Raw genomic sequence first — 26,001 nt, 5'->3', positions numbered from 1 at the left:
TGGAACATTAATGTTAAATGTTTGGGTGGGTAAAATATCCTGAATAGATTAGATGGTATATGAAGCATTTTTCTTTTGGTAATGATCAGATGGCAGTTTGGAATATTGTGAAGGAAGCTTGGCTTTGTATCTGGCTTCTTCTCTACAGAGATTTGTATAATTTAAAACCATCACAATAGTTTCTTTTTGGAAATTGTCAGAAGAAGAATAATTTGCCAAACCTGTTTAAAGATATATATATTTTGGTTGAATTAATCTTTAAGTGAGTCTTAGATTAAATGAATCCTATGAATGTCAGTTGTTTAAACCATTCAGAATTTCTTTGTAAGATAGATTGTAAGTATTGTTTTTTTTATCTGGGAACACCCTGTCTCACTTATTGTGGTATTCTTCAATTTCTCAAATTTTGTGTTAATTTACTATGGTCACTACAGAATGTTACAAATTATCATGTATACCTTATCCTGGAGAAATAATATCAGACAGTTTAATTATTTTTTACTAAGTTCTTTATATAAAGTTGGGATTTGATAGAAAGATCTCAATTAGGAAAGTGGCCTTTAGTTAATAGAAAGTATGGAGAATATCCATTTAGAATAGCTATTCCTTTTTATTATCCTTTAAATTGACTTTAGGAAAGTCAGATATTAAAATGAGTAGATTATGAAAAAGAACAGTTGATTTTTTTAGGATGTTTAAATTGCTTTTGTATTTATATCTAAAAGGGAGGAAGGTATAATGTAATAGGAATCAAATTTAAAATTTTTAGCTTTCAGTTTCTGTTTTGTTTGCAAGAAGTTACTTTGGCGAAATTGTGAGAAATTTGTGAAAATTAATAAATTACTTTATAATTAATAAATATGTATTAAGCATATGGACCAGCTCATGTAGAAGAATCTAAGTATTTTATAACATATTGGGAGAACTAATAATACTTATTTTTTTCTATTTGTAATTTGAGAATGTAGGGGTACTGTGATATTGAACAGTGAAATATACGTGTAAGAACCTTTGGTCATTAACTAAATTTTCCTTACACAGCTTTATTTGAGCTGTGATCAGATAAGGGAAAAGATAGTCGGATGACAAATTTTTGATTATAAGAAAATTGAGGTGGCAACATACTCTGGTGCAGATTCTGCTTAATTAAACTATTATAAATTGTGAGAAGTATGAGATTTGTGGTATAAGCTGTAGGTTATTATGTAAACTTTTTGTTAAAGATGGCAGCACTGATGATAGCAGTGTGCTTTTTGCAAAGGAAGCAGCATGTAAAGAATTCCTGCAACTTGAACTCCAGATGGCCTGTGGTCGTGCTGGCATGACCCATTATAGAGAACTAACATTTAGCCTGTTTTGGCAGAAGTTACAGTGCAAATGCTAGAAATAATTACCTTTACTCATGTCATTTGACTCTGGTTTAGTTTTTGACTGGAAATACTAAATTCTAGTAAACTTGGTAAAACATGCATTATCTGAAACAACTTCACTGCAATTGTATGTGAGATACTAGTTTAGTTACTTTAAATACTGAGTTTGAAACTGAAACATAACTAAAAATAAAATTGGTTGTTCTCTTTAGATTATTTTACATTGGCATTTTAAGAATAAACAGTTGAAGGATTTTCTGCTTTTAAATAGGTTTGAGCTTTACATTGTATTTTACCTAGAAAATTATATATTAAAGGAGATTTCTTCTTGCACGTATTTTGTTTAGCACATTTGACTTGATTAGAAATAAAGCTTCAACTGTGTTATTTAAAAAGTTTAACATGTCTTGAATTATTTTTTATAGAGATCAGTACTGTGTGGTTTATGGAAACCTTAATTCTGAATAGAGGGTTTTATTTTAGCTTTTGCTGTAGCAAAATGTGTTGAACTGTGGTAAATAAAACTTTGAAAAGTTTAGTTTTTTCTTTAAGAGAAATTCATATTAACTTATAATGCAAACTAAATTAAATGAATTCTTAATAGTTAATTAAATTCAGAATATGATAGTCTTTCAAGCTTGTTCATTCACAATTTAAAGAGTAAATAGAACACCATGATTAATTTTGACACTCAATAATTGCTGATTATGCTGTTATTTACAATGATATTGTAGGCATCTTAGAGTCATTCTGAGAGTAGATACCAGCTTACAGTGTTTGACTTGAAAAATGGATGTGTGTTTTATAAAAAGTCTTTTTTAATTTACTTTTTTATAAAGTTTTTAATGATCAAATTTGTATATCAATGGGGACAATTAGGAAACTAATATCAAATAAATAATGGTAAACTTGGAATTGGAAGAGCTATACTTGGGTACTGTTTCTTCTACTTCCTACCTATATGCTTTGGCAAGCTACATAACCTTTGAACTTCACTTTTCCTTGCCTGTATAATAGAGAGAATATTTGAGCTTTTATACTTGTGAATATTTATTAAATAAAAAGAACACTTGTCACAAAGTAAGTACTCTATAGATTTTCCTATGTGAGGAAGGTATTAACAATATAAAAATTTCTCAGAAAATGTTAATTTGCTTTCTAAATTGCAGATATAAATGGATCCACATTTTGTTATAATAATAGCTATAATTATAAACTTGGAAGTTTTGAGAATTTTAGGGGCAGGGATCTTAATGGGCTTTATAGAGTGATTAAATCATAAATAGGAATTTTTTTATTTGTATTTTGTTAAAATTCTAGAAATCATAAAAATAAGAACTATATTGCATTGCTCTCCTTTCAGAACTCAGGGCTGTAATAGAGAGTGGAAGCTATTAACCTTTAAGTCTTATAAAATTATGAGAAAATAAATGTGAGAATATCTGAAAAACTGTCTTTTAGAACTAACCAAGTGTTCAAGATGAAATGAGACTAACTGTGGACTATTCATTAAGAAACTTGTTTCTGAAGTGGAAGAGATAGGGAAGATGGTAGATGGGAAATGAGGATGGGGGTTGGGGTGGGAGGGACTAAAACAAGCCAGGCCAAATTCTTTTTTTCCTAAGGTGGAAGAAAAGTAAATGGCTTTAAATGTAGGTGGAGATGGGTAGGAGGTAATTGAGAGGGAATTGGTGAACATGTGGGAGTGTGGAGAACTAATCTATAGAATTTGTGAAGTTGGAAGACAGGAGTTAAAGCATACGTAGAGGGATTGCATCTTAGATATTAAGAGGGTCAATTAAGTTAATAGGAGAAAGCAGGTACAAGGATACATGTGTTAATAGATTGATGGAGGAAAACAAAGCTTTTTTTTTTTTTTCTGTGAAATAGGCTAGGTCATCTGCTATGAAAATGGGTAGGGAGAGAACATAGAGTTTATCTCCTGGGAAAGAGGATAATATAGGGCAATATTAGCCTCCTTCCCTTTCCTGAGGCTCTTTCCTGGAAGTACCTCAGGGACTGCTTAGGAGGGAATAAGTAGAGAGGCGAGCATTGAGATCTCTATTTTCTGATGGTCACTCAAATATACTTCCTGAGGACCTGTGATTGGATTTATTTTAACTAAAATTTTATTTGAAGAAATGTTCAGTGGTTTAAAAAAATTTTAAAACTGTAATTTAAGAATTACACCATATAAATATAAAAATAGGAATTTTTATTGCATCTATTTTTATTTGCAAGACAGGTGCTAATAAAATGTTTTGAGGTTTTTGGGGAGTGGGGAAGTCGGTAGTTATTCTCATGTTTGTTTATCTAATAATTTATTAGGTGTTTAATTATAAGTACAACTTTAGCACAGAGTATATAGAGTTGAATGAGGTCTAATCCCATGAATTCTTATGTAGGGGGTTCCATGAACCTCCAAGACAGGGTGTACAGTGGTATGGCCTATATGCATATTTGTTTGAGAAGAGGATCATAGCTATCATTAAATTTTTACTGGAGTGTAGGTTTCAAAATAGATTAAGAACAATTGAAACAGTATGATAAATACCACAAAGAGTTGGGGAATGAAGGGACATTGGGAAGGAGTATAATTTGCTACGGGGAATGTAGCATCCCACAAGGGACAAAGAATGGTGTGAATAGGTTGTGGAATGCCTTCCATGGGTCATAGACTGAGACATGAAGGAGAAGTAGGTATGGAGGTGAGCAGGGTTAAGTATTTCCAGCAGAGGAATCAGCTTACATAAAATTTAAAAAGCCAGAGAGAGCCCGATGACTTACTACCTGAAAATACCTCTTCTAACTTTACAATGAAAATTGATTTTGAGAAATTGAAATGTTCTGTTAAACCATCAAAGAAAGATTTAGTCAGAAAAAGTGGATTCATAATATTTTATAAAAAGGTACAATTCTGTGCATAAGGGATTTTCAGGCTTACAGTCTGAAAATGTAGTTTACCAGAAGACCATATAGCAGAATAATCATAAAATTGAAGTTAGTTAATATCATTTTGTTAAAGAAAAATGTTGAATTTTGATCACTTTACGAAGTCACATTAAAATAATCATACAGGTTTAGAAGTAGAATGGCTCTTATAAATAGTTAAGATTTTTCTTTTAAGTAAATTATTATGGGGAGATTATAGTTTAAAGTGTAAATACATTTTAATAATTCATATTTTGGCGTATTTCCTCCTAATATTTTTCTGTTTTATTTAGCTAATCATACTAGTGTTTCCTAAAGAATTTCTGAGTAAAGATGATAAATAGTAATAAGGGGGATGGGGTTCTGAGGCTAAATGATTTTGGGAAAGTTGTGGGTTAAACAGTTAACAACAGTTTATCTCAGGCTTTCTCAGAGGCTTTAATATCAGTGTTTGTTTTAGTCAGGATTCTTAGGAGAAGAAATTTTGTGACTCTCCAAAATAGGGTTCTGTAAGAACCCTTTTTTCCTGAAAGTATTCATTCTATCAATACGTACTGACTACCTTCCATATATCAGGCTCTATACTATTTTAAATTATCAAAATGTGACAATATGGTTCCATGTTGTCTTCATGGCAAGAGTATATTATGATAAAGAATAAGATAGGTTCCTCTCAATTGGCTTCATAAGAAATTTCATTTTAAAATTCCAATACTCAATGAACTGGAGTAACAGTTCTCAAAATTTTTAATTTCAGCCCCCCTCCCTTTACACTAATAAAGATTATTGAGGATCCAAAGAGTTGTTATTTGTGTGAATTATAATGCATTGGTATTTGCTGTATTAGAAATTAAAACTGAGAAAATGTTTTCTAAATTTTTATTTAAATAATAATGTATGTGTTACTGTAACATTTTTAATAACATTTTCTAAATTAAAAAAAGTTAGTGATAAGAATGGCATTGTATGATTTTGTAAGTTTTTAAAATGTCTGACTTAATAGAAGACGGCTAGACTCTCGTATCTGCTTTTACATTCAGTCCGTTATGATAACCCACATCGAGTGGCCTCTGGAATATTCCACCATATCCTCATGAGAAAATGGGAGCAGAAAAAGGCAAATAAGGTCTTAGTATTAATATAATTTTGACCTCAGGGACCTCAGAGTGGTTCTCAGAACATACTTTGAGAACTTTTGAACTATTATATTTAAGTACTACTTTGGGAAAATTTTTTTAACTTATTCTGAAGATTTTCTTTATAAAACCAAAGGCACAAAGTATTTATGGTATTTAGTTTGTAGTTGAATGATATGTTACTGTTCGCGGTTTCTGGAAATTAAAATGTTAGACTGAAACATGCAATTCAGATTAAAATGCTGTACATACTTTTCACTGATCTACGTTTACTTTGACCAGTATGTTGTATTTATAACTTGATATATTTAGGTTACATTGATTCTTTTTTCCCTAAGCAGTGGCTTAAATTGATAAGTTGTGGTAGCTGTTTTCTTCTGAGTCAAGTGATTTCACAAAATAAGTGTGAAATTTCCCCTTATGAAAAATGAAATGTTGACTAGTCAGACCAAATTATTGTATTTTTATTAATGTGTTTTAACTTACTATCAAATTTAAAAGTTTTGAAGATATCAATAACAAAGAATTTTATTGTTTTCTTTAGCAAACATTTTTATATTTGTCTTTCATGTAATAGGTGAAGTATTACAGACATTTAGCACCTGATCATTTGCTGCAAATATGTCATCGACTAGGACCTCTTCTTGAACAAGAAATTCCTCAAAGTGTTCCTGGAGTACAAACTTTGCTAGGAGCTGGAAGACAGTCCTTGCTACGCACAAATAAAAGTATGAAAAATTACAATTAGGGTTTAGACATTCTTTTTCTCACTTTTTATCTTTGTGTCCTATCTTTGTATGCATAAAAATGTGTGTGTTTAATAGGCTGCAAGCATGTTGTATGGAAAGGATCTGCCCTGGCTGCATTGCATTGTGGAAGACCACCCGAGTCACCAATTAACTATGGCAGCCCTCCCAGCATTGGTGAGTTCTTAGAATTCATAGCCTAATTGTGATATCCTCTTGGTAAATGGCTTTTAAGAATAAGCAAATGCTTTTTAGTTACTATGAAATCAGAGAACTTCATATTATGTACATTGGCATTCAGTGAGGAAAAAGCTTGCTGAACTATCAGATGTTTTCTTATGTTAGTAATATAGTAAAGAAGTAATATTAATGAGTGAGTAATTATGGGTTTTATAACAGGTATTTTATGTTTACAAAATGGTTTAATAAAATATGTATTTGATTTCAATGGGCAATAGTTTCATAATTCAGATTAGTTATAATGGTGGAAAACAGAATTAGTTTGTCTTTAAAGAACTGCAGTGCATTTTTATTTTTTGCCTTTACAATTTCAAAGAAGGGAAACTGATGTAGATATGTCTTCTTGAAATGTCTCCTGTATTTATCCCTTTCACCTCTACTCTTGTCATCTTTGTCCACACCCTTGTCTTGTCTGGATTACCATAGCATTCAAACTAGTCTTCATGCTTCCTTCCCTACTAGGTCTTAGAGTGTCACACAGTAAATTAATTGTATCCTATTCTTGTGCTCAAGTTTGTATAAAGAGGTTGATTAAGATGTTTTAATGGTGTCATAATTCCCCACCACCAAGTCTAAATTCTTCTGACTTTCAGAGACGTTTATAGTTTTATCATAACTTTTGTTCTCCTACTCTACCCTCCTGCCTTGCCAGGAATTTTATTTTCCCAAAATCTGCCTATCTAAATCGTTGTGATTTTTTCCTGTCTTTGATACTTACATTTAATGTCACAGTTTTGCATCTCTGTTTTGTTTAGTGTTTTTATTATATCTTTTTTTTTTATCATTTTACTTGTAACCTTTTTATATCCTTTTATTTTTGGTATCTCTTGAAAACAGACTAGAAGTGATTTTTAAAAATAAAATATGATAAAATATTTCAATAAAAGATCATTTGACAGCCAAAAAAAAAATGCCATATGATAATCTTTTTGTTTTATCTGGGGAATTTAGTCTTTTATATATAATTATTGATGTATTTAGGTTTAAATCTTCTGCCTAACTGTCGCTGATTTGAAAGTGATTTCTGGTTGCTTTTAAGATTTTCTCTGATTTTCCACAGTTTGCCTATGATATGTCTAGCTTTCTTGAGATTTTTAAATTAGGCTTCTTTAATTTGAGAGGTCCTTTATTGATTGAAAAATTTTCAGCCATCATCTTTTAAAATACTGTTTGTGCTCCATTCTCTCTTGGCCTTCTGTGGAGCTTCAGTTAAACAAGTGCTACTTTCCTACTTTATACTGTCTATTACCCCTCTTCTATATTTTCCGTCTTTTCATCTCTGATGCATTCTGTATTGTTTCTCATTGTTTTCAAAGCCCATACTATTCAGTACTGAAGTATCCTGTGTGATATTTGCATGTTTGGTTATCATGGATAATCATGTTTGCGATTTCTTTTTAAGTAATGATTTCTATATATAATCTTACTGTAATGGACAACTATTAAGAACAAGAAAGGATTTGAAACACTAAGTAATTAGAAAATGATACTAGTAAGTGGGATAGGTTTCGTGAAAAGAGGAGAGGGTAAAATATAAGAGATTTCCACTTTAGGGGAAAAGGTTGTAGTCTCTTTGTAAATTGCATTTCCATATAATAAGGGGACTGTGTTATGTTTGTTCTTTCATCATATTGCCAGGCAGCCCGTGGTGGGCAATGAAAATATAAGAATTATAGAGGACATCTTTATTCTTAATATTTGCTCTTACTTTGTGTCAGGCACTATTCTAGCATTTTCCATTTATTTTCTCTTTTAAAACATTAAATGATCTAGGTAGAAACTATTAGTTTTTATTATGCAGGTAAGAAAACTTGGAGTAAGCATGGAGTGTTTTAGTAACTTGACCAAGGACATAACTTTAGTGAGTCATATAGCTAGGATTCATTCCAGGCTATCAGAACCTGTTGTGTTATGCCTTATTTCCCAGTAAGCAAATAACAAATTTATTTCCAATAATAACACTTGACTACTCAATAAAATTGGAGTTAGTCTTTTTTTTTTGGAAAAGGATACTGAATATGTATTAAATCAGGTAAAATATTTTAGGCCAGGTCATTGATGGTTATATCGCTAATACTGCTGACATGGATAAAGAGAATATAAATATGGGAAAAATATCTTGGTTTTGTGTCAGAGTAAAGAAGTATGTATATCTGGCTCATTCACATAATGAAATTAATCACCAAGCAGGTAATTTTTATCCTTTCTGAAGTACTCTATTTCAATTTTAATTTAAAATAAGTTTTATTTTTTTCCTTTTTCATTTAGTTTTCACAAAAATCTTCATTCTTTATACTAAGAAATACCTGTCCTAGGCTACCAGTTTTGCAGTTTTTTCTTTTTTGTGTTTACATATATTTGTTGAAGACACTTGAAATTGGACTAATCAAAATGATTGTACTTATTATAGTGATAGTTTAGTATCATATCTTGTCAGAGTTCATCCTGGTGGTATAGTTTATCTTGTCATTACTATAAAGTTGTGAATGATTAGATAATGGCAAGAAAATAGTTCTTCAGGTTTCTTTGTGAAATAGTTTGCCTGCATAGTGATACTATTATTTCAAGCTATCAAAAAGTGGGTCAGAATTTTTTTTTTAATATGAACATTTGTAGTAGTGGCCTATTTATTCTTTTACTGATTCTTTGCCTTTTTTAGTCTGGTTATCTTAAAAGGTTTCCTTTATTCTTTCCATGGTCAGTGTGGTATCACGAAGTGTCAGTGAAGTAAGGAAAAAAAGCTTCTTAACTTTTCTAAAACTATAGATTTAAATGTTTAATTTAGATCTAAATATTTTTTGACACATTTGGGATAGAAGTTTATTTTAAATTGACTTTTTATTTTGGACTAATAAATTACTTGCTAAAAAGATACACAAGTTGGATGGACCTAGAGAACATTATGCTGAGTGAGTCTAGCCAAAAACTAAAAGACAAATACTGTATGGTCCCAATGATGTGAATCGACATTCGAGAATAAACTTGGAATATGTCATTGATAACAGAGTCCAGCAGGAGTTAGAAACAGGGTAAGATAATGGGTAATTGGAGTTGAAGGGATACAGACTGTGCAACAGGACTAGATACAAAAACTCAAAAATGGACAGCACAATAATACCTAATTGTAAAGTGATCATGTTAAAACACTGAATGAAGCTGCATCCGAGCTATAGGTTTTTGTTTTGTTTTGTTTTGTTTTTACTATTATTACTTTTATTTTTCTCTCTATATTAACATTCTATATCTTTTTCGGTTGTGTTGCTAGTTCTTCTAAACCGATGCAAATGTACTAAGAAACGATGATCATACATCTATGTGATGATGTTAAGAATTACTGATTGCATAAGTAGAATGGTATGATTTCTAAATGTTGGGTTAATTTCTTTTTTTCTGTTAATTAATTAAAAAAAAAAAGAAACAATCAAAAAAAAAAAGATACACAAGTAATTCAGAATTCCCATATATCCTGTATCCAATTCCCCTTGAAATTACAATCTTGTATTACCTGATACATTTCTCAAAACTAGGAAACCAACGTTGGTATATTGCTAGTAACTAAACACTAGGCTTTATTCAGATTTCACCATGTTTGTCCACTAATTATCTATTCCTGTTCTGGGATCCAGTTCTGTATACTATGTTACATTTAAGGTTTGTTCATTTTTTATTGAAGAAACTTCTTCCTGTAACTCAAAGGATTATTGAAGATCAGGGTGATGGCTTAATTGGATTTTCCTTTCTTATATATTTTCAAACTATATGCAAACTGATGGACCTCCATTTTTAGATATCTCACATTTTCTCTAACTTAAATATTTCTGAAACTGAACTTTTGACCCTCTAGAAAAAAACTTTTTATTCTAAGCCAGAAGCCAGAGTAATGGGAACTCTGAATTACTAAAATATATATATATATTTTATTCTAAAATTAAAAAAAAAAACATTTTAGATTTGTCCATTTCTTACGTCTATTTAGTAGGATTTGTATAACCTGTTCTACTCTCTTGAATCTCTTTTCCATTACCATTGCACAGCCACATTTCAGGTCTTTGTTATTTCTTGCCTGGATTTCTATATCATTCACTCATTTACCAAGTAAATATTGAGTCTCATACCAGGTACTGGGCTAGGATCAGGAGTTACAAGGTAAACCAGAACATACATGGCCTCTGTTTTCCTAAGGACTTAGGGTACCTGATTGCTTGCCTCTAGTCTCGTTCCTATACCCCTGGATTTCGTGCTAAACCAGGGTTCTCAACCATGGGCAGTTTTGCATTTTGGGCCAGATAATTCTTTTCTATAGGTGGCTGTTCTATACATCATAGGATGTTTAGCAGTAATCTTGGCCTATACCTACTAAATGTTAGTAACACCCTCCCCGTTGTGCAAACCAGAAAATTCTCCAATGTTGTCCCTTGTCTTTGCTTTGTACAGCTTTTTGGCAGTTCTTAGAATTAACCAGGCTCTTCTCTCATTTCTTTTTCTCTCTGTACATGCTTTATTTCTCTGAGGAATGTCCCTTTTTCTCACTGTTCTGTGAACATCTATCTTTCCTACAGCTTAAACATCACTAGGCAGAATTAAGTGGTTATTCTTATCTCCAGTATGGCTTTTATCACATGGTTGTGATAATGTATTTACTTTTGTTGTCTATACTGTAAGGTCCTCAAGGAGGCAGAGATTATGTTTTATTACTTTTATAGACCCAACTCCTTAGCATAAGTAAGTATTAAATGTAAAGGCAGAATAATTGATGAATTGGGGTGAAACTTAGAAAAAGTTTAGAGATGGGTAAGAGGTTAAAAAAGATGGGATAGTTTGTAGGAATAAGGAGGGAGAGACTTGACCTAAGGATATATTTGAGGCAAGGAGAAAAAAAGCCTAGAAACTGATTTTCTAAGAAATTAAGGTTTATGAGTAACCTGGGTTATCCATTACACTGTTCATTGAAACCCATATCTACACAATTGAGGAACTTACTCTTGAGCTTGTCTCAGTCCTCTCTTACCCTATTTTTTATCTGTTTATAAATCCTGACAACTTTATACTCCTTGTCCTTGTGGCAAATTATGAAAATTGAGTGGGAGTTTAGTCTCAGCACAGGAGACCCAAAGCTGTTAGCTAGCTGCTTTCCAGTCTGGAAAGAGCCTCCTTTATATTTCAAAAGTAAAAACCAAAAGTTTGTTTATTGGTCAAGTCATTGACGTTCAAATCAGTAAAACTGCTGACATGGTTATAGGGAGTCTATTGTTTTTACTAGCTTCTAACTCAGTTACTGTGGAAGAGATATATAGTATGTACTTGGCATAGCAACGTTTACCTTCCAAGATGTCAGCAAATTTCTGGCCTTTTCCTTTCTCTCACTTCCTTATCTACATTATGCCTCTTTTCAGGTATGTTTACTCTTTGTCTATGGTAAAACAGCTGTCCCTCCAGTGATAAATGAGCATGAGGGTAGATCAGGAAAAAAAGAGACTAAAATCCTTTAAAATAGTTCTTAAAAAAATTAAATTTGGAGACGCTTTTAATGATTTTCTGACTTGTGAAAAAGATTGTAACACATTGAAGCAATCTTTTGCTGATTGCTTTGTTGTTTGCTCTTCCTTATATTTACTATACTTCATAGTAAACTTCTTACCTCTTTGTCTTCTCTTTCCCATCTTGTTTGCCTAGATATTTTCATAACTTTGTGGTTTTACTTGTTAATTATGTGGCAAGGTTACTGTTAGAATGTTCAGTCTAAGTGGGTCAGGATAAAAAGTCTCCGGGAACCTGATTCTTAAAAATAGTGAGTATTAAGGAAAACAGCCTTGCCTTTAAATTCACTTTACTACCAGAACACCTAATGAATGTTAAGAAGCCTACTCAATAAAAGAAGTCTTAGGTCTCTTCTGTATTTATAATTTTGTGACTTCTCTGAGAAAACTAGTATGAAAAAGGCAGCAAGGAGTCACTTAAAAAACTAAGTGCAAATCTTAATTCTCCTTTAGTCTGGCTGTGTAGCCTTAAGTGAATTACTTACTTTTTTAGCCCCTCAACTTCCTCATCTCTAAAATGGAATAATACTAAACTTATGTTGTTTGGAGATTTAAATGAAATTTAGTTAATAGTTTCAGCATAAAATTGTCAACAATAAATGTTACTTTCTGCCTTTTCTTTCTGTAATTACCACTTAATGAATTATTTTGCTAATAAATCTTGAGTACATTTTTTAAAAAAAGGCTCTTCACCTTTCAGTGTTTTATTTTGCCATATTTCCAATATCTTATTTGACTTATTCTTCAGTTGGTAATTTCATAAAACTTATTTAATCAGGATTTTTTTCCTCTAGGCCCTCAGGGTTATTTTTTCTTTATTATGATTATTTCTTAGATAATTATTAGAAAGATTTAAAATGTTTTAACATATATAACATAATGAATAATACAGCTTAATTATTTAACATATAATTCAGTAAATTATAAGATTATAATAATAATCTGTAGTTTCTTTCTTGTTCACTTATTCTTTCCCAGTATTCTCTATACAGTCTTATATTCTCTGCCTTAATAGTCATTTTTTTATCCCTAGTTAGGTATCTACTCATAACTTACTGAAAACATTTATTTCTGCCTATTATTTTCTAGTCATAATTTTAGTTTTACAGTTTTATAATTTGTGTTTAATCATTTATTTATTTCTGACTTAGCCATATTATTTTTTGCCTTCTTTATATCTCTTTCCTGAATGATCTTCATATTTTTCTTTGGCACAGTTTATTTTATGTTTTGTTTTGTTTTTAACTTTCTTCTTCCTATTCTGTCACCCACCTACCTGACCCAGTCTCCTTCCTTCCTCTTTTTTTTTTTTGGCTTTAAAAGCAGATTTCAGAGACTACCAAGATGTATTTACGTTTTTTTTTTTTTTAAGAGAAATAAAGCTAATGTTCTTTATGACAAAGTGCCAAATATATTAAAATGGACATATATTTTTATTTTTTTCTTCTGCTTAAATTCCTTTTCAAAATTATGGTTGACAAAAAAAAGGGGAGAAACTTTGAAAAATAACAGTTTTTTAAGGTGAGTTTAAATTGTTGCCTTTGTAGTTTTCTTTTATAAACGATAAGGTGAGGTTTATTTTTAGATTGTAGGTATTGTGAGGGATCTCCCCCCCCCCCCCGACCCCGTGATATACCTGGCAAGTAATTCCAGTAGTGTTTAGGAAGCACTAGCCATTTCCCCTTTTAGATTACAAATATCATGCACTAGATTGCAAATATCGTTTTCCAGGCTGATTATTGGATTTGAAGCTGAATTTTCATATCTTTATAAATGAAGTGAATTATCTTAGATTTTCTTCGTAAGTCCTTTTGATTTTTTGTTTTGAATTTCTCTAGGGATCCTTTAAAGGTAGAATTTGGACATTTTCCTAGACTTTGAAACTGGGAAGTCCATGATCAGGCTGAAAAATATCTAAGCAGAGCTGCAGTTTTTTCAGCTCTTGAAGGAAGCAGCAGGGAAAAAAGTGATCTTTCACAAAAGCCTTAAAAAAACTAAAAGAAAAAGTATGTAGTCAGATTTACCTTTAAAATACATGAGGATTTGATTGTTTGGGGCAGTTGGTGATGACAGTAGTATATAATACCTTCACATTTATAAAACAGTTTGTCACATTTACTTTTTTTTAAATTATTTTTAATGAGAAGTCCTCACACACATACTGTTTGTACACAGTGTACAATCGTTGGCTCACAATATCATCACATAGTTCTATATTCATCACCATGATCATTTCAGAAAAAGAAATAAAAGAAAAAACTCATACATCCCATACCCCTCATTCTCACTGACCACTGGTATTTCAGTCTACCCAATTTTTTACCTTTCATACCCTCCTATTGTTTATTTATTTTTACCCTAATTTTTTTACCCATCTGTCCATACCCTGGATAAAAGGAGCATCAGACACAAGGTTTTCACAATCACACGGTCACATTGTAAAATCTATATAGTTAAACAGTTATCTTCAAGAATCAAGACTACTGAAACACAGCTCAGCAGTTGCAGGTATTTCCCTTCAACCATTCCAATATATCAAAAACTGAAAAGGGATATCTATATAACACATAAGAGTAACCTCCAAGATAAGAAAGAATATGGAACTATTAAACCTTACCGTCAGGGAATCCCCTGATACTGTGCCAAACTTTCGGGACACGCAAATCAATAGGCCATGCCCTCGATTATGAGGTTTATGTGTGTGAAGCCTATGTAGGTAGCCGAGAAGTTTAGACTACCTATAGGCGTGCTTTAGAGTTACTTCTGGAAGATCTCTTTTGTTGCTCAGATGTGGCCTCACTCTCTCTCAGCCCAACTCTGCGCCCTCCAACCCTACAGGCGACATGACATCCAGGGGTGAAAGTCTTCCTGGTGACATGGAAAAAGAGTCCTGGGATGAATCTGGCCCTGGCACTGTGGGATCAACCATTCCATCCTGGCCAAAAGGGGGGAAAGAAGTATAACTAATGAGTATCAGTGGCACAGAGAGTTCAGAGTCGAGAGGCTACTTTGGAGGTTGCTCTTACACAAGTTTCAATTAGACCTTACTGCCTATCATAAGCTGCCAAACCCACAACCAGAACCAATCCTCAAGAGCACCTAGGGCAATATGTAAGATTCCACACACTACAGTAACTTTCCAGAAACCTACAGCCTTCAGATGGGTCCCTGGTCCTGACAAGTCCTGAAACCTAGAGAGCCCAGCCTCTCCAGAACATCAGATAATTCCATCTGCCTATCCCATATTAGTGACAGACCCTTCCAGTATGAAAGATTTAGAATGGTCATAGTCCAAGCACCCCGTAAAGTAGCCTCTCGACTCTGTTTGAACTCTCTGTGCCACTGATACTCATTAGTTATACTTCTTTCCCCCCTTTTGGCCAGGATGGAATGGTTGATCCCACAGTGCCAGGGCCAGATTCATCCCAGGACTCTTTTTCCATGTCACCAGGAAGACTTTCACCCCTGGATGTCAGGGGTGAGAAATTCAAAACAAAAAATCAAAAGGACTTACGAAGAAAATCTAAGATAATTCACTTCATTTATAAAGATATGAAAGATCAAAGGTGATGGTGGAGTTATACAGTGAAGATAGGATTTAGGAAATGAATATGAATGCTGAATCATTAAATTGATATCTTTTTGTCTCCAATATCTTAGAGCAACTAGAAGTAAAGACCTAAAATTATGGAATTGTAACCCATGTCAAACTCTGAAATATGTTCAACTAATTGTGGTGCTGTGCTTTGGAATTTATGCTTTTTTGTATATATGTTATTTTTCACAAAGAAAAAGAGGAAAAAAAGTCAATTGTGATGATAAAAAATGTTTAAGCCTTGTAGCCTCCTATATTCTGGAGCAGCTAGAAGAAAATTTATGAGAGGATCATATGGTAGTCCATGACAAATTCTGGGATTTGTCCTGTAAGTACTTTTTGAAGAGTGCTTTGAAAGTTATTGCTTTTTTATTTCTTTTTTGTATATATACTATACAATAAAAAAGTTAAAAAAAAAAATGAGTAACCTCCAGGATAATCTCTTGACTCTGTTTGGAATCTCTCAGCCACTGAAACTTATTTTGTCTCTTTCCCTTTTTGGTCAAGAATGTTTTCTCAGTCCCATGATACTGGCCCCTGGCTCATCCCTGGAGTTCAGTCCCACATTGCCAGGGAGTTTTACATCCCTGGGAGTCATGTCCCACATAGGGGGGAGGACAGTGAGTTCACCTGCTGATTTGGCTTAGAGAGGCCACATCTGAAAACAGAAGAGGTTCTGTGGGTATGACTCTTAGGCATAATTATAAGTAGGCTTAGCTTCTCCTTTGCAGTAATAAATTTCATAGAGGTGAACCCCAAGAGCAAGGGCCCAGCCTATTGAATTGGTGTCCCACTTCTCTCAAGAATATTAGGAGTTCCCCAGATGGGGAAGTTGAATATTTCCTCCTTTCTCCCTAGTTGCCCAAGGGAACTTTGCACATACTCTTTTATTCTTTGCCCAAATTACTCTGGGATATACTGGGGCACCACACTAACGTACAAACCAAGATCTCACACGCTATTCAAGATTTCATGTAATTTTGGTGTTCAGATAAACCAACCGTGTTATAGTTTGAAAGAATGCCATATAGCAGAAATGGAATAGCTTTTAAAAAGGGTAATTTATTTAGTTGCAAGTTTAAGTTCTAAGGCTGTGAAAATGTTCAAATTAAGGCAAGGCTATAAAAATGTCCAATCTAAGGCACCGAGGGAAAGATACCTTGGTTCAAGAAGGCTGATGATGTTAAGGGTTTCTGTCTCAGCTGGAAAGGCACATGACTAGACCTGCTAGCTTTCTCTTTGACTTCTTTCCTGGGGCTCTGTCCATTCCGTTGGCTCTGTTGGTTCTGGTGATTCTCGTGGCTCTGTAGCTTTTTCCAAAATGGTTCCCTCTCAGAGGAATCCGTCAAGCAAGTCCACCTTGAATGAGATTCTCGTGGCTCTGTAGCTTTTTCCAAAATGGTTCCCTCTCAAAGGAATCCGGTAAGCAAGTCCACCTTGAATGGGTGGAGACACTTCTCCATGGAAACCATCTCATCAAAAGTTACCACCCACAGTTGATGTATCACATCTCCATGGAAACAATCAAAAAGATATCACCCAGCAATATTGAATGAGGATTAAAGAATTTGGCTTTCTGGGATACACAAAAGATTCAAACCAACACAGCAGCTCTGCCACATATCTCTTTATTCCACTTTAAAACTGAAACTTAGAGAAGTAATTGCTCACTTATTTGTATTCCTTAGTTATTTTTCTTCAGATTTTGTGCGTTTAATTTTATATCATGTTCGTAAAGCACTTCTTTAACTTTTCTGTCATATTATTTTCCCTTTATGTGTTAATGCTGTCCCAGCTTTGTCCATTTATTGATTTGAGTATAGGAGCTATCTGAAATCTGCCTGAGTTTATGGACTATAAAGACAGTGAATCATAGTTCTTTCAAGTTTTTATTTTGCCAGATAATTATCAGTAGTTATCTAAATTTGAGAAGAAATGCTCAATCCTTGAGAAAGCTTTAGGAATCTCATATGTCAAACTGATTACATTTTTTCTAAAATAAAATTTTATTTTTTGAACCCTTAGCATTCTTTTGTAGAATATTTTGCTTTAGTTATATCCTTTCCAGTTCATTCTCATTGCAGTTGAAAGATAAAACTTCGATGAGTTATCCAAAAGCAGGTCTTATAATTATATCCTTGTCTCTAAAAATGCTAAAAACTCTCAACCTTTTGTTGTTGAGATATAGTACAAATACTTAACATAGATTAGAAAGCAGTTTGCTCCTGTTCACTTTGTCAAGTTCTTTTCTTGACACCCTGTCCTCTTCACATCCTAGCCATATCAGACCTCTTCATATTGCATGCATACTTTCTTCTTTCCATTTTAAAGTTATTGCACCTGCTGTTTTCTCAGTCTAGAATATACCCACGTCCAACCAGCATTCTTTGGTAGTTCATTTTTTAGGTCTTAGTTTAAATGTCAGTTTTTCAGAGAAGTCTCCCCTTTATCCTGAGATTCCCCTCCTCCCAACACATGCACAATATGTTTAGAACCCTTAGCTGTATATTTCAATATTTCCCTATTCTTTCTATTTGTGTAACACTTACCATTGCTATAAAGTCCTGCTTCATGTCTTTCTTCCCTGCTAGACTGCATTCTCCAAGAAGGTAAGTACCATATGTTTTCTTTTCAACTGTTACACCCCCTAAACATACATGGCTCATAGAGATGCTGTATAAATGTTTGTTGCCTCAAAATTGAATTATTAACATGTTGAACATAAGATAAAACTACATAAATTAAAAAAAGTTGTTGAGAGGAAAAATGGATTTTTATTAAAATAAATATTTAAAAAATTTAAAAGCATTTAAAACTGAAAATATTATATCCTTGTATTTACTGTTTGAAATAACAGTATGGTTTCTGGGAAAGAAAGGAGGAAGAATAAATACTACTCCTAGTAATTATAATGTCTATTTCTTTTTTAGTGCTTTTTGTGTACTCTGTTCTTATTGTTACTGTTGTTTTTGCCTAACTCTTGGAATCATCATCTTTTCATTTTCTGTATTTTATTTCAGTTGGTACTTGGGTTCTCCTTTTCATACATTATTCACCTTTGTGATTTCTACTAAATCTTAAAAATATGGTGTCTTTCAAACAGGAGGTAAGGCTAAACACAAAAATTGAATATGTAGAGATTTAGAAGATAAAAACTGTGCATACTAATTATTTTAGTTTTTGTAGAAAAATTAGAAAAATAAGGAGGGAAGAAGCTCTCATGGGTGTTATATTGCCAAGGTGATTATTTTCCTTTATTATGATTCTCACTGTTGCCCCACTCCCGTCCCCTACTTTTTTTTTTTTTTTTTGCATGCTTTATGGTGGGGGTCACGTTTCATTCTTCTTCCATGTGAACATTCTGTTATTGCAGCACCATTTATTAAGTTTTTGTTTGTTTTTTTTCTTGTTTGTTTTTTGAGAAATGCATGGCTGGGAATCAAGCCTGGGTCTCCCACATGGCAGGCGAGAATTCTGCCACTGAACCTTGCACCCTAATCCCCTACTTTTTTGTGGACAGAAAGCTGAATATAAGATTATCCTTCTTAAGTTGTAACCCCTTTTACTTTAACTGAAGTTCGGACTATTGCTCATTATAGTTACCCTTAGGGTGATTTGTCCTCTTCTTACGTTGGTTGACTCCTAGTTTCTGGTGCAGGATGAGAGACCAGATAGTGTTTTAGAAAAGCAACCTATATTGGATTATTTTGAGATTATCTCTGGCATTCAAATTATAAATATTTGGTTGTCATATCCTAGAGAATATCTGAATAATTATTGTGATAAGCCTTTCCATTGTGACTCTGGTGAATTAATATTGAGTTTCTTCTAGTACTGTTCCTTCCCATATAAAAGTGAGCACAATATATCTTTGATGTATTTCCCTTTTACTTTAAAAACTTACTGGGAAAGATTTTATAAATAAAAATCAAAGCATTCATGTTCCATAGTGGTATTTTATGACTTTCCAATCAAATTAAATGTGAATTCTTCATAGCGTTTTCAATCCATTATTAAATAGGTAATGATCATTTTCTGTAGTGTATTATAAATTCATATAGTTTGATATATTTAGTCTTTAGGGTTTCTTTTTTTGTGAGTAAATAATTTAAATCCCTTGCATCTTTATCCCTGGGTCTGTTTTTATTAGTCTTTCAATGTAGTTAATGTTTTAGATTTTTTCATATGCTTTTATGAATTTGTTGAGATAGATTGAAGTACACATTACTTAATTAAAAATTAAGTTAGAATGAATATACACTCAATGAAAATTCAGGAATACAGAACAGCTCCAAAATCAGTCTGTTTCGTGACATATTGTCTACTGGTACTTTGGTATATTTCCTTTCAGTCTTTCTTTCTTTCTTTTTAATTTTTTTTGCAAGGGCAGGCACCAGGAATCCCAGGTCTCCAGCATGGCACATGAGAATTCTGCCATTGAGCCTCTGTCGCACCGCCCTCTTTTCAGTCTTTTTTCTGCTTCCATGGATAGCATGTAGTAGTTAAGTATGCTCTTTGGCATTACACTGCCTGAGTTCAAACCTGGGCTTCATGAACTCTGGGAAAGTGACTTAAAAATACTGTGCTTTTGTTTTCTTATAAAAATGGAAATAGTAGTAATACCCACCACAAAGATGGGTGAAGATTAAATTATAATATATGTAAAGTACCTAATGCAGTAGTGCCTGACACTTTGTAAAACACTCGGTAAATGTTAGCCATTATTTTCTTCATAATACTATACTGTAATCTTTTTTCTTTTTTTTTTGTGCCACATTGTATAATATATTGTATTTAGCCACATTATGAATTGTATCATAAGAGTTTGTGTATTATCAGATTCTTGAAGTCCTGCTTAGTAAGACCCTCTCTTGAGCGCCAAGCCGTCTTGGCCTCTTGGCTTTCCTCTTCCTTCTTAGTCATTTATTAGAAGTATTTGATTCCTAACTTCAGCATAATCTCTCTTTTAGAGAATTTTATTTAGCTATTTTTTTATGACACCTCCCCCTTTACACTCATCATTTTCATTTAGAGTACCTTTTTTTAATGCAATTTTATTAAGATATATTCACATAACATGTAATCATCCAGAATATACAGTTGGTGGTACACAGTATCATCATATAGTTGTGCATTCATCACCATCGATTTTAAAACATTTTCAGTACTTCAAAAACAGTAAAAATAAGAATAAAAGTAAAACACCCATAAACATCTCATACCCTCTTCTTCCCCCATTATTTATTTTTTATCTTTATTTTTATTAGACTACTTTTGTAGTTCTCTAAAACAAATGAAATTCTATGTAATTTTATGCCTTAAACATTTTTCGTATGAAATTCTGACATCACCAACTCCGTATACTGACAACTGTTTGAACTTCAGTGAACTGTGGATGTCATTTCTGTAGAAATTGCTCTTGTCGTCATGGATGTAGTGTTATTTTCTGGGGATGGCATTTATGAGGAGTAAATCAGTTTCAAGTTTATTTTTATTTGCTTTTGCCTATATGTTTATCACTAATTTTGTAGTATAAATTTAGTTAATAAGTTTACAAACTGTTGTTTCATGTTATGGGTTATTAATCTTACATTTAGATAACCTTTATTAACACAAATTGTGGAAATTAAAAAACACCTAGTTACTGATTGTTTAGAGTACACTCTCGTACTTTAATTTAGGGACTCTTTAGGTAGTTATTAGTTACAAATCATAATTTCTTTTGCATTTTATGTTCAGAAAATCAAACCTGACAGCTTTCCTTCCAAGTGTTTTCTTTAGCCAGAATTACAATGAACATAAAATTAGTCAAAATGTGGTACGAAAATAAATTTAATAAACGTTAGTTAAAATAGCATTCTGATAAAAATATTCTTTTGTTTATTACCTAATAACTCCTTTTTCTGTATCTGGAATAGTCTCAGATTGTATGCCTTCTCATCTAATTCTTTTACCGTTTCCCACACACAATTGAGTCTCCAGATATGGAACCTATAGCCACATACTTTCTTTGCATTCATTATGATGCCAGCAAGCCTTGCTTTTGAATTGCCGTAGTTCTGGAACCCTCCAGTGCCGAGTATTGAGGGGGAACAGTTTTCTCACCCAGTAGACATTGTCTATCTTAATATTGTTCTTAATAGACATAGTAACAACAGGAAAATCAGCCTGCATTTTGGTTGATTCATATAATTTTAATTTTTCTCAAACGTCTTTTTTAATTAACCATGGTTAATTTTAACCTTGGAGAATTAATTGTAGTTTCATCATGTGTTCTTGTCCATTTTACAAAGTACTTTACAGAAAGAGAATAAAACCTAAATATTTTGGAGGAAGCTAATTGTATCTGCTTCAATACTTTCTGTTTGCAGAGATTATTACGTATTTTTCTTATGTCTTTCTTAAAAATAAAATTACTAAGGATATTGTAGATGGTCTTTTATGACAGTTACCTGTATGTTTTTCTCATGAACTTGACTCACATAGTAAGATATGTATAGTGGAAGAAACTGAGGTAACTGTTGTTATGTGTATTGTTTTCTAAATTAATTTGCATTGCAGACTTGAGCAGAGCTAATGGAAGAAAGCACCATGTTCCCGAATAGAAAAATATCAGTTGTTTAAAAGGGAATGTAAGGTGCAAGGGTAGTTTAGTGGTAGAATTCTCGCCTGCCATGCAGGAGACCGCGGTTCAATTCCAGGCCCATGGACCTCCCAAATAAATAAACAAGCAAATAAAAAAATGAGAAACTAAATAAACAGAAATTCAGCAAATGGTACTGCAATATGGTAATACTCACATGGAAAATAAATGAAATGTGACCCCGCCATACAGCATACAAAAAAAAAAAAAAGGGAATGAAATTCGGCTCACATTTTCAACATTGATTAAAATAAAACCCTTTAAATATTTACCCTTAAGTTAGGTGAGATAATAAATAGTCAAGAATAAGACATTTTAAAATAAACTCATGAGGAAGAATAGTTTGAATAAATATTAAAATATCAGTTGATAGAAACTTTTGGTAGTGGCATATAACTCAACTGCCAGGGTTGTCAGTGGTCTAGTACAGAAATGTATGTAAGAGAATTTAACCACAATTTAATTTGGTGAAGGGAAGAATTAGATGGAAATGCTGAAACAAATAGTTATTTGTTCAGAGATTCATCTCAAAGTGTATACTAAAACTCCAGATACATAAAGGAGTTAAGTGAAAAACAAATTACTAAAAAGTAAAAGAAACTGTAAGTGTTTATTATACTTCTGGCTTGGTAGAAGGACTATTCATATTAAAGCAGTAGAAGAAATCATAAAGGAAATGAAAAATATTGACAGAATTGAGTATAAATTTGAAAAATTAGTGTAATGTCAAGGAACAGTATAATATCAAAGTCAAGTACATTATGGAAAATGATTGTAGTAATGTAACTGGGTAAGTTAAAGCTTAGATAACTTGCTTAAAGTCTCCAAATGTCAGGTTTGAACACAGTTCTGTCAAACTTAAAGTTTGTCTCTTATGTTAAGAAATGCAGCATAGCTATTAAATATTGCTTATGAGGAAAGTATTTGCAAGATTTTAAGTGACAGAATTATGGATTTTTCTTCATTTATGTTCTTATTTTCTAAATGTTGTGATTAGAGAAGTAAGTCCATTTAAAGAGGTAACTAGCTATGAGCTAAGAATAAGTAACATTGGAGAATTTAGTATATCATCCTAGCACCAAGAGAAGTAATGGATAGTAACCTATAGGTTTCATATGGACAAAGTTGTACATAACTTTAAGAAATCATAGGTCTTTTGTTTCTCTCTAATAGTTAATTATGTAGACTTGTGGACATAGACTGGGTTTTTAAGACTGATTTTGAGTGGTCATTATAAATGATACTCTTTTGCTCCTTTTATTCCTTCAGATTTTAAAGGGATTGGTATTTGAAATGGATAGCAGTGAATTTCCGGAATTTTTTATTTGTTTGTTGGTCTTGTATCAGAAAGTTGAGTAAATATATTTACTTCTCTCCCCAAGTTAAATCAATTTATCAGGCTAGTTGAAATGAAGACTTATATAGAGATATTTTGAATCTATAATCTGTTAGATAAAGAAATCCTCTACTTTTGTTTTATTTATAAACCTAATTATTTTGTTAATTCATAACTTATTAATTAATTCAGCAAATATATAGATCATCTATTAAGTGCCAATCACCAGTTGTCAGTTCTAAGACTAAGCAAAGAACAAAACAGACCAGAAATTCTGTCCACATGGAGCTTATGTTGGAATGGGGGAGAAACAGAATAAGCAATGTGTATAGTAAGCAAATAAATGAATATATAAATGATAAGTGATGGAAAAAGAAAAAAGTAAAGATCTATTTAAGGGGGATCAGGTGTCATGCGTGTGGTAGGAGGTGACATAATTTTCAGTGGGCTGATCAGATTAGGCCTCATTGAAAAGGTAACAGACAACAGAGAAAAGATTTGGAAGGGGTGAGATAATTAGCTATATGTGGGGAGAACATTCAAGGCGCAGGGAATAGCCAAAACAACCTAAGTTGCATGTCTGACATGTTGAAGTAATAGTGAATATCAGACAGATGAAACACCAAGTAAAGGTGAGAAGTAGTAGGTGAGGTCAGTGGTAATGGGATACAACATCATTCAGGACCTTGGTAGGCTGATATGTACGAAGTTTGGTGTTTACTCTGAAGAAAAGCATCGTAGAGTTTTGAGCAGAGAAATGATATTGAAGAGTAACTAGTTAATGAAACTTTTGCAATTCACTATAATCTTCCTAGGGGAGGTGACATTTGAGCTGACCCTGGAGGATAAGAAGAAACTTGCCAAGTGAAAAAGATAGAGATTTGCCTTGGCATACTTAATTTCTGACTGTTTCATGTCACCATACTTGTGAAAATGAATGGACTTTTAAACCAAAACCATATATGCTACTTGATTTAAGGTTAAACTATAATAATGTCATGTGAAGAACTTTGTTCCTTTATGACATCTTTTATTGTTTTAATCGTGTTCATTTTATAAATTGATGTTCTAGTTTAATAAAATTTAAGGAGTTCCCATAATGTATAGGATATTTCCTTTTACTCAGAAATCCAATTAGTCTGTTACCAATTTTTTTAAAAAGTAATTGTCATTTATCTTTCTACCATTGAACTACAAATTAAATTGTACCATCTTGTGTATCTTATTAACTAAGATTCATTTATATACTTTTTTTATTTTAAAGGCTGTCTACCAATTCTGGGAAATATGAATAAGAAAGTTTATCTGTCCTTAAGGTACTTAAAATTTCTAGTAAGGGAGAAAGACATTCTGCCAATGGTATAATAAAAGAAAATGTATTCATTGAAAGGGAGTCCTAAATTTTAAAACTTACCTAGCTATTCCATTTAGTCAGGCCTTCCTCAGATTTAACCTTCTGAGTCGAACTTCATCTATTGAACCACACTTATATTTTCTTCTCTAACCCGTCCTGTATCTACAAAGATTGAAACACCAGCTTATTACCTGGGAACTCTACATACTATTCTCTCTATATATGTTATATCTTTTAGTGCTGTTGTACAGGTCTGTAAACTGGTCAAGAGCTAGGGCTCTACTAAATACCTGTATATCTCCATTAGGACACAGTCATAGTATGAATAATCAATAGTTAATTGATAGCTAACATTAATAAAGTACTACAGATAAGATTTCATGTAATGACATAGTTATGATTCTGAAAAAATGTATTTGAAAAGTAGACTAATATGACTTTTGTAAGTAGTAATCTTTTTTCAGCTGACTCCAAAGTGAAAATAGATTTAATACCAGTTTAGATCAGTAAAAATTATGTTTGAGAAGAGTAATATTTTTAGGGGAAGTATTTTTTGTTTAGAAAATATTTTATTAAATATCTTATGTTTAATATATATATATAAACTTAGGATATTATATATCTAATATTATATAAATATCTTGTATAAATCTTAGATGCCAGTTTTGATTTTTAAATTGTGTTTATAATAAATTCATCTAAAAATTTCGGACATCTATACAAATGCTTGATTATGTTTTGGAAATGGCAGTTTTGATATTGAAAATATTTTCAGCAATCATTTTCATACCTGGATAGTATAAAATATTTTCCCATATTTTGAAAAATTTGCATGAAATAGATTAAAGTATATCTTGGCCATGGTAACAGTATCAACATTTGCATGATGTAGCATCACATGTTTTCTTATGGGATGGAGAGGTGGATCTGAGATGTTAGAGATCCTTGGCTATTGGTTAAGTTGGTTTGAGTTCTTGTTTGGCTGGGATTGATGTCAATAGCTCTGTGTGACTTTTGCTATAAATCAGTTTGGAGCCAAAGCATTGGTGTTTATCTTTTACCTGGCCATTTCTGTATATAAGAAAAAATATGTCAGGGGCTAAGCTATGATGG

General features: G+C 32.4%; 1 protein-coding gene across 2 annotated transcripts in view; it reads left to right on the top strand.

Moving 5' to 3' along the window:
• Positions 1-26,001, top strand: part of PHIP (PHIP subunit of CUL4-Ring ligase complex) — a 147,661-nt gene that overhangs the window by 5,416 nt on the left and 116,244 nt on the right. For both annotated transcript variants that reach the window (XM_077162287.1, XM_077162286.1), the window contains exons 5-6: positions 6,015-6,165; positions 6,262-6,360. In XM_077162287.1, the coding sequence (XP_077018402.1) occupies positions 6,015-6,165; positions 6,262-6,360 (250 nt within the window). The remainder of the gene's footprint in view (positions 1-6,014; positions 6,166-6,261; positions 6,361-26,001) is intronic.

The sequence above is a fragment of the Tamandua tetradactyla genome, chromosome 5 (assembly GCF_023851605.1).
Source record: "Tamandua tetradactyla isolate mTamTet1 chromosome 5, mTamTet1.pri, whole genome shotgun sequence".
NCBI classification, from domain to species: domain Eukaryota; kingdom Metazoa; phylum Chordata; class Mammalia; order Pilosa; family Myrmecophagidae; genus Tamandua; species Tamandua tetradactyla.
This window is presented reverse-complemented; position numbering and strand designations above follow the sequence as displayed.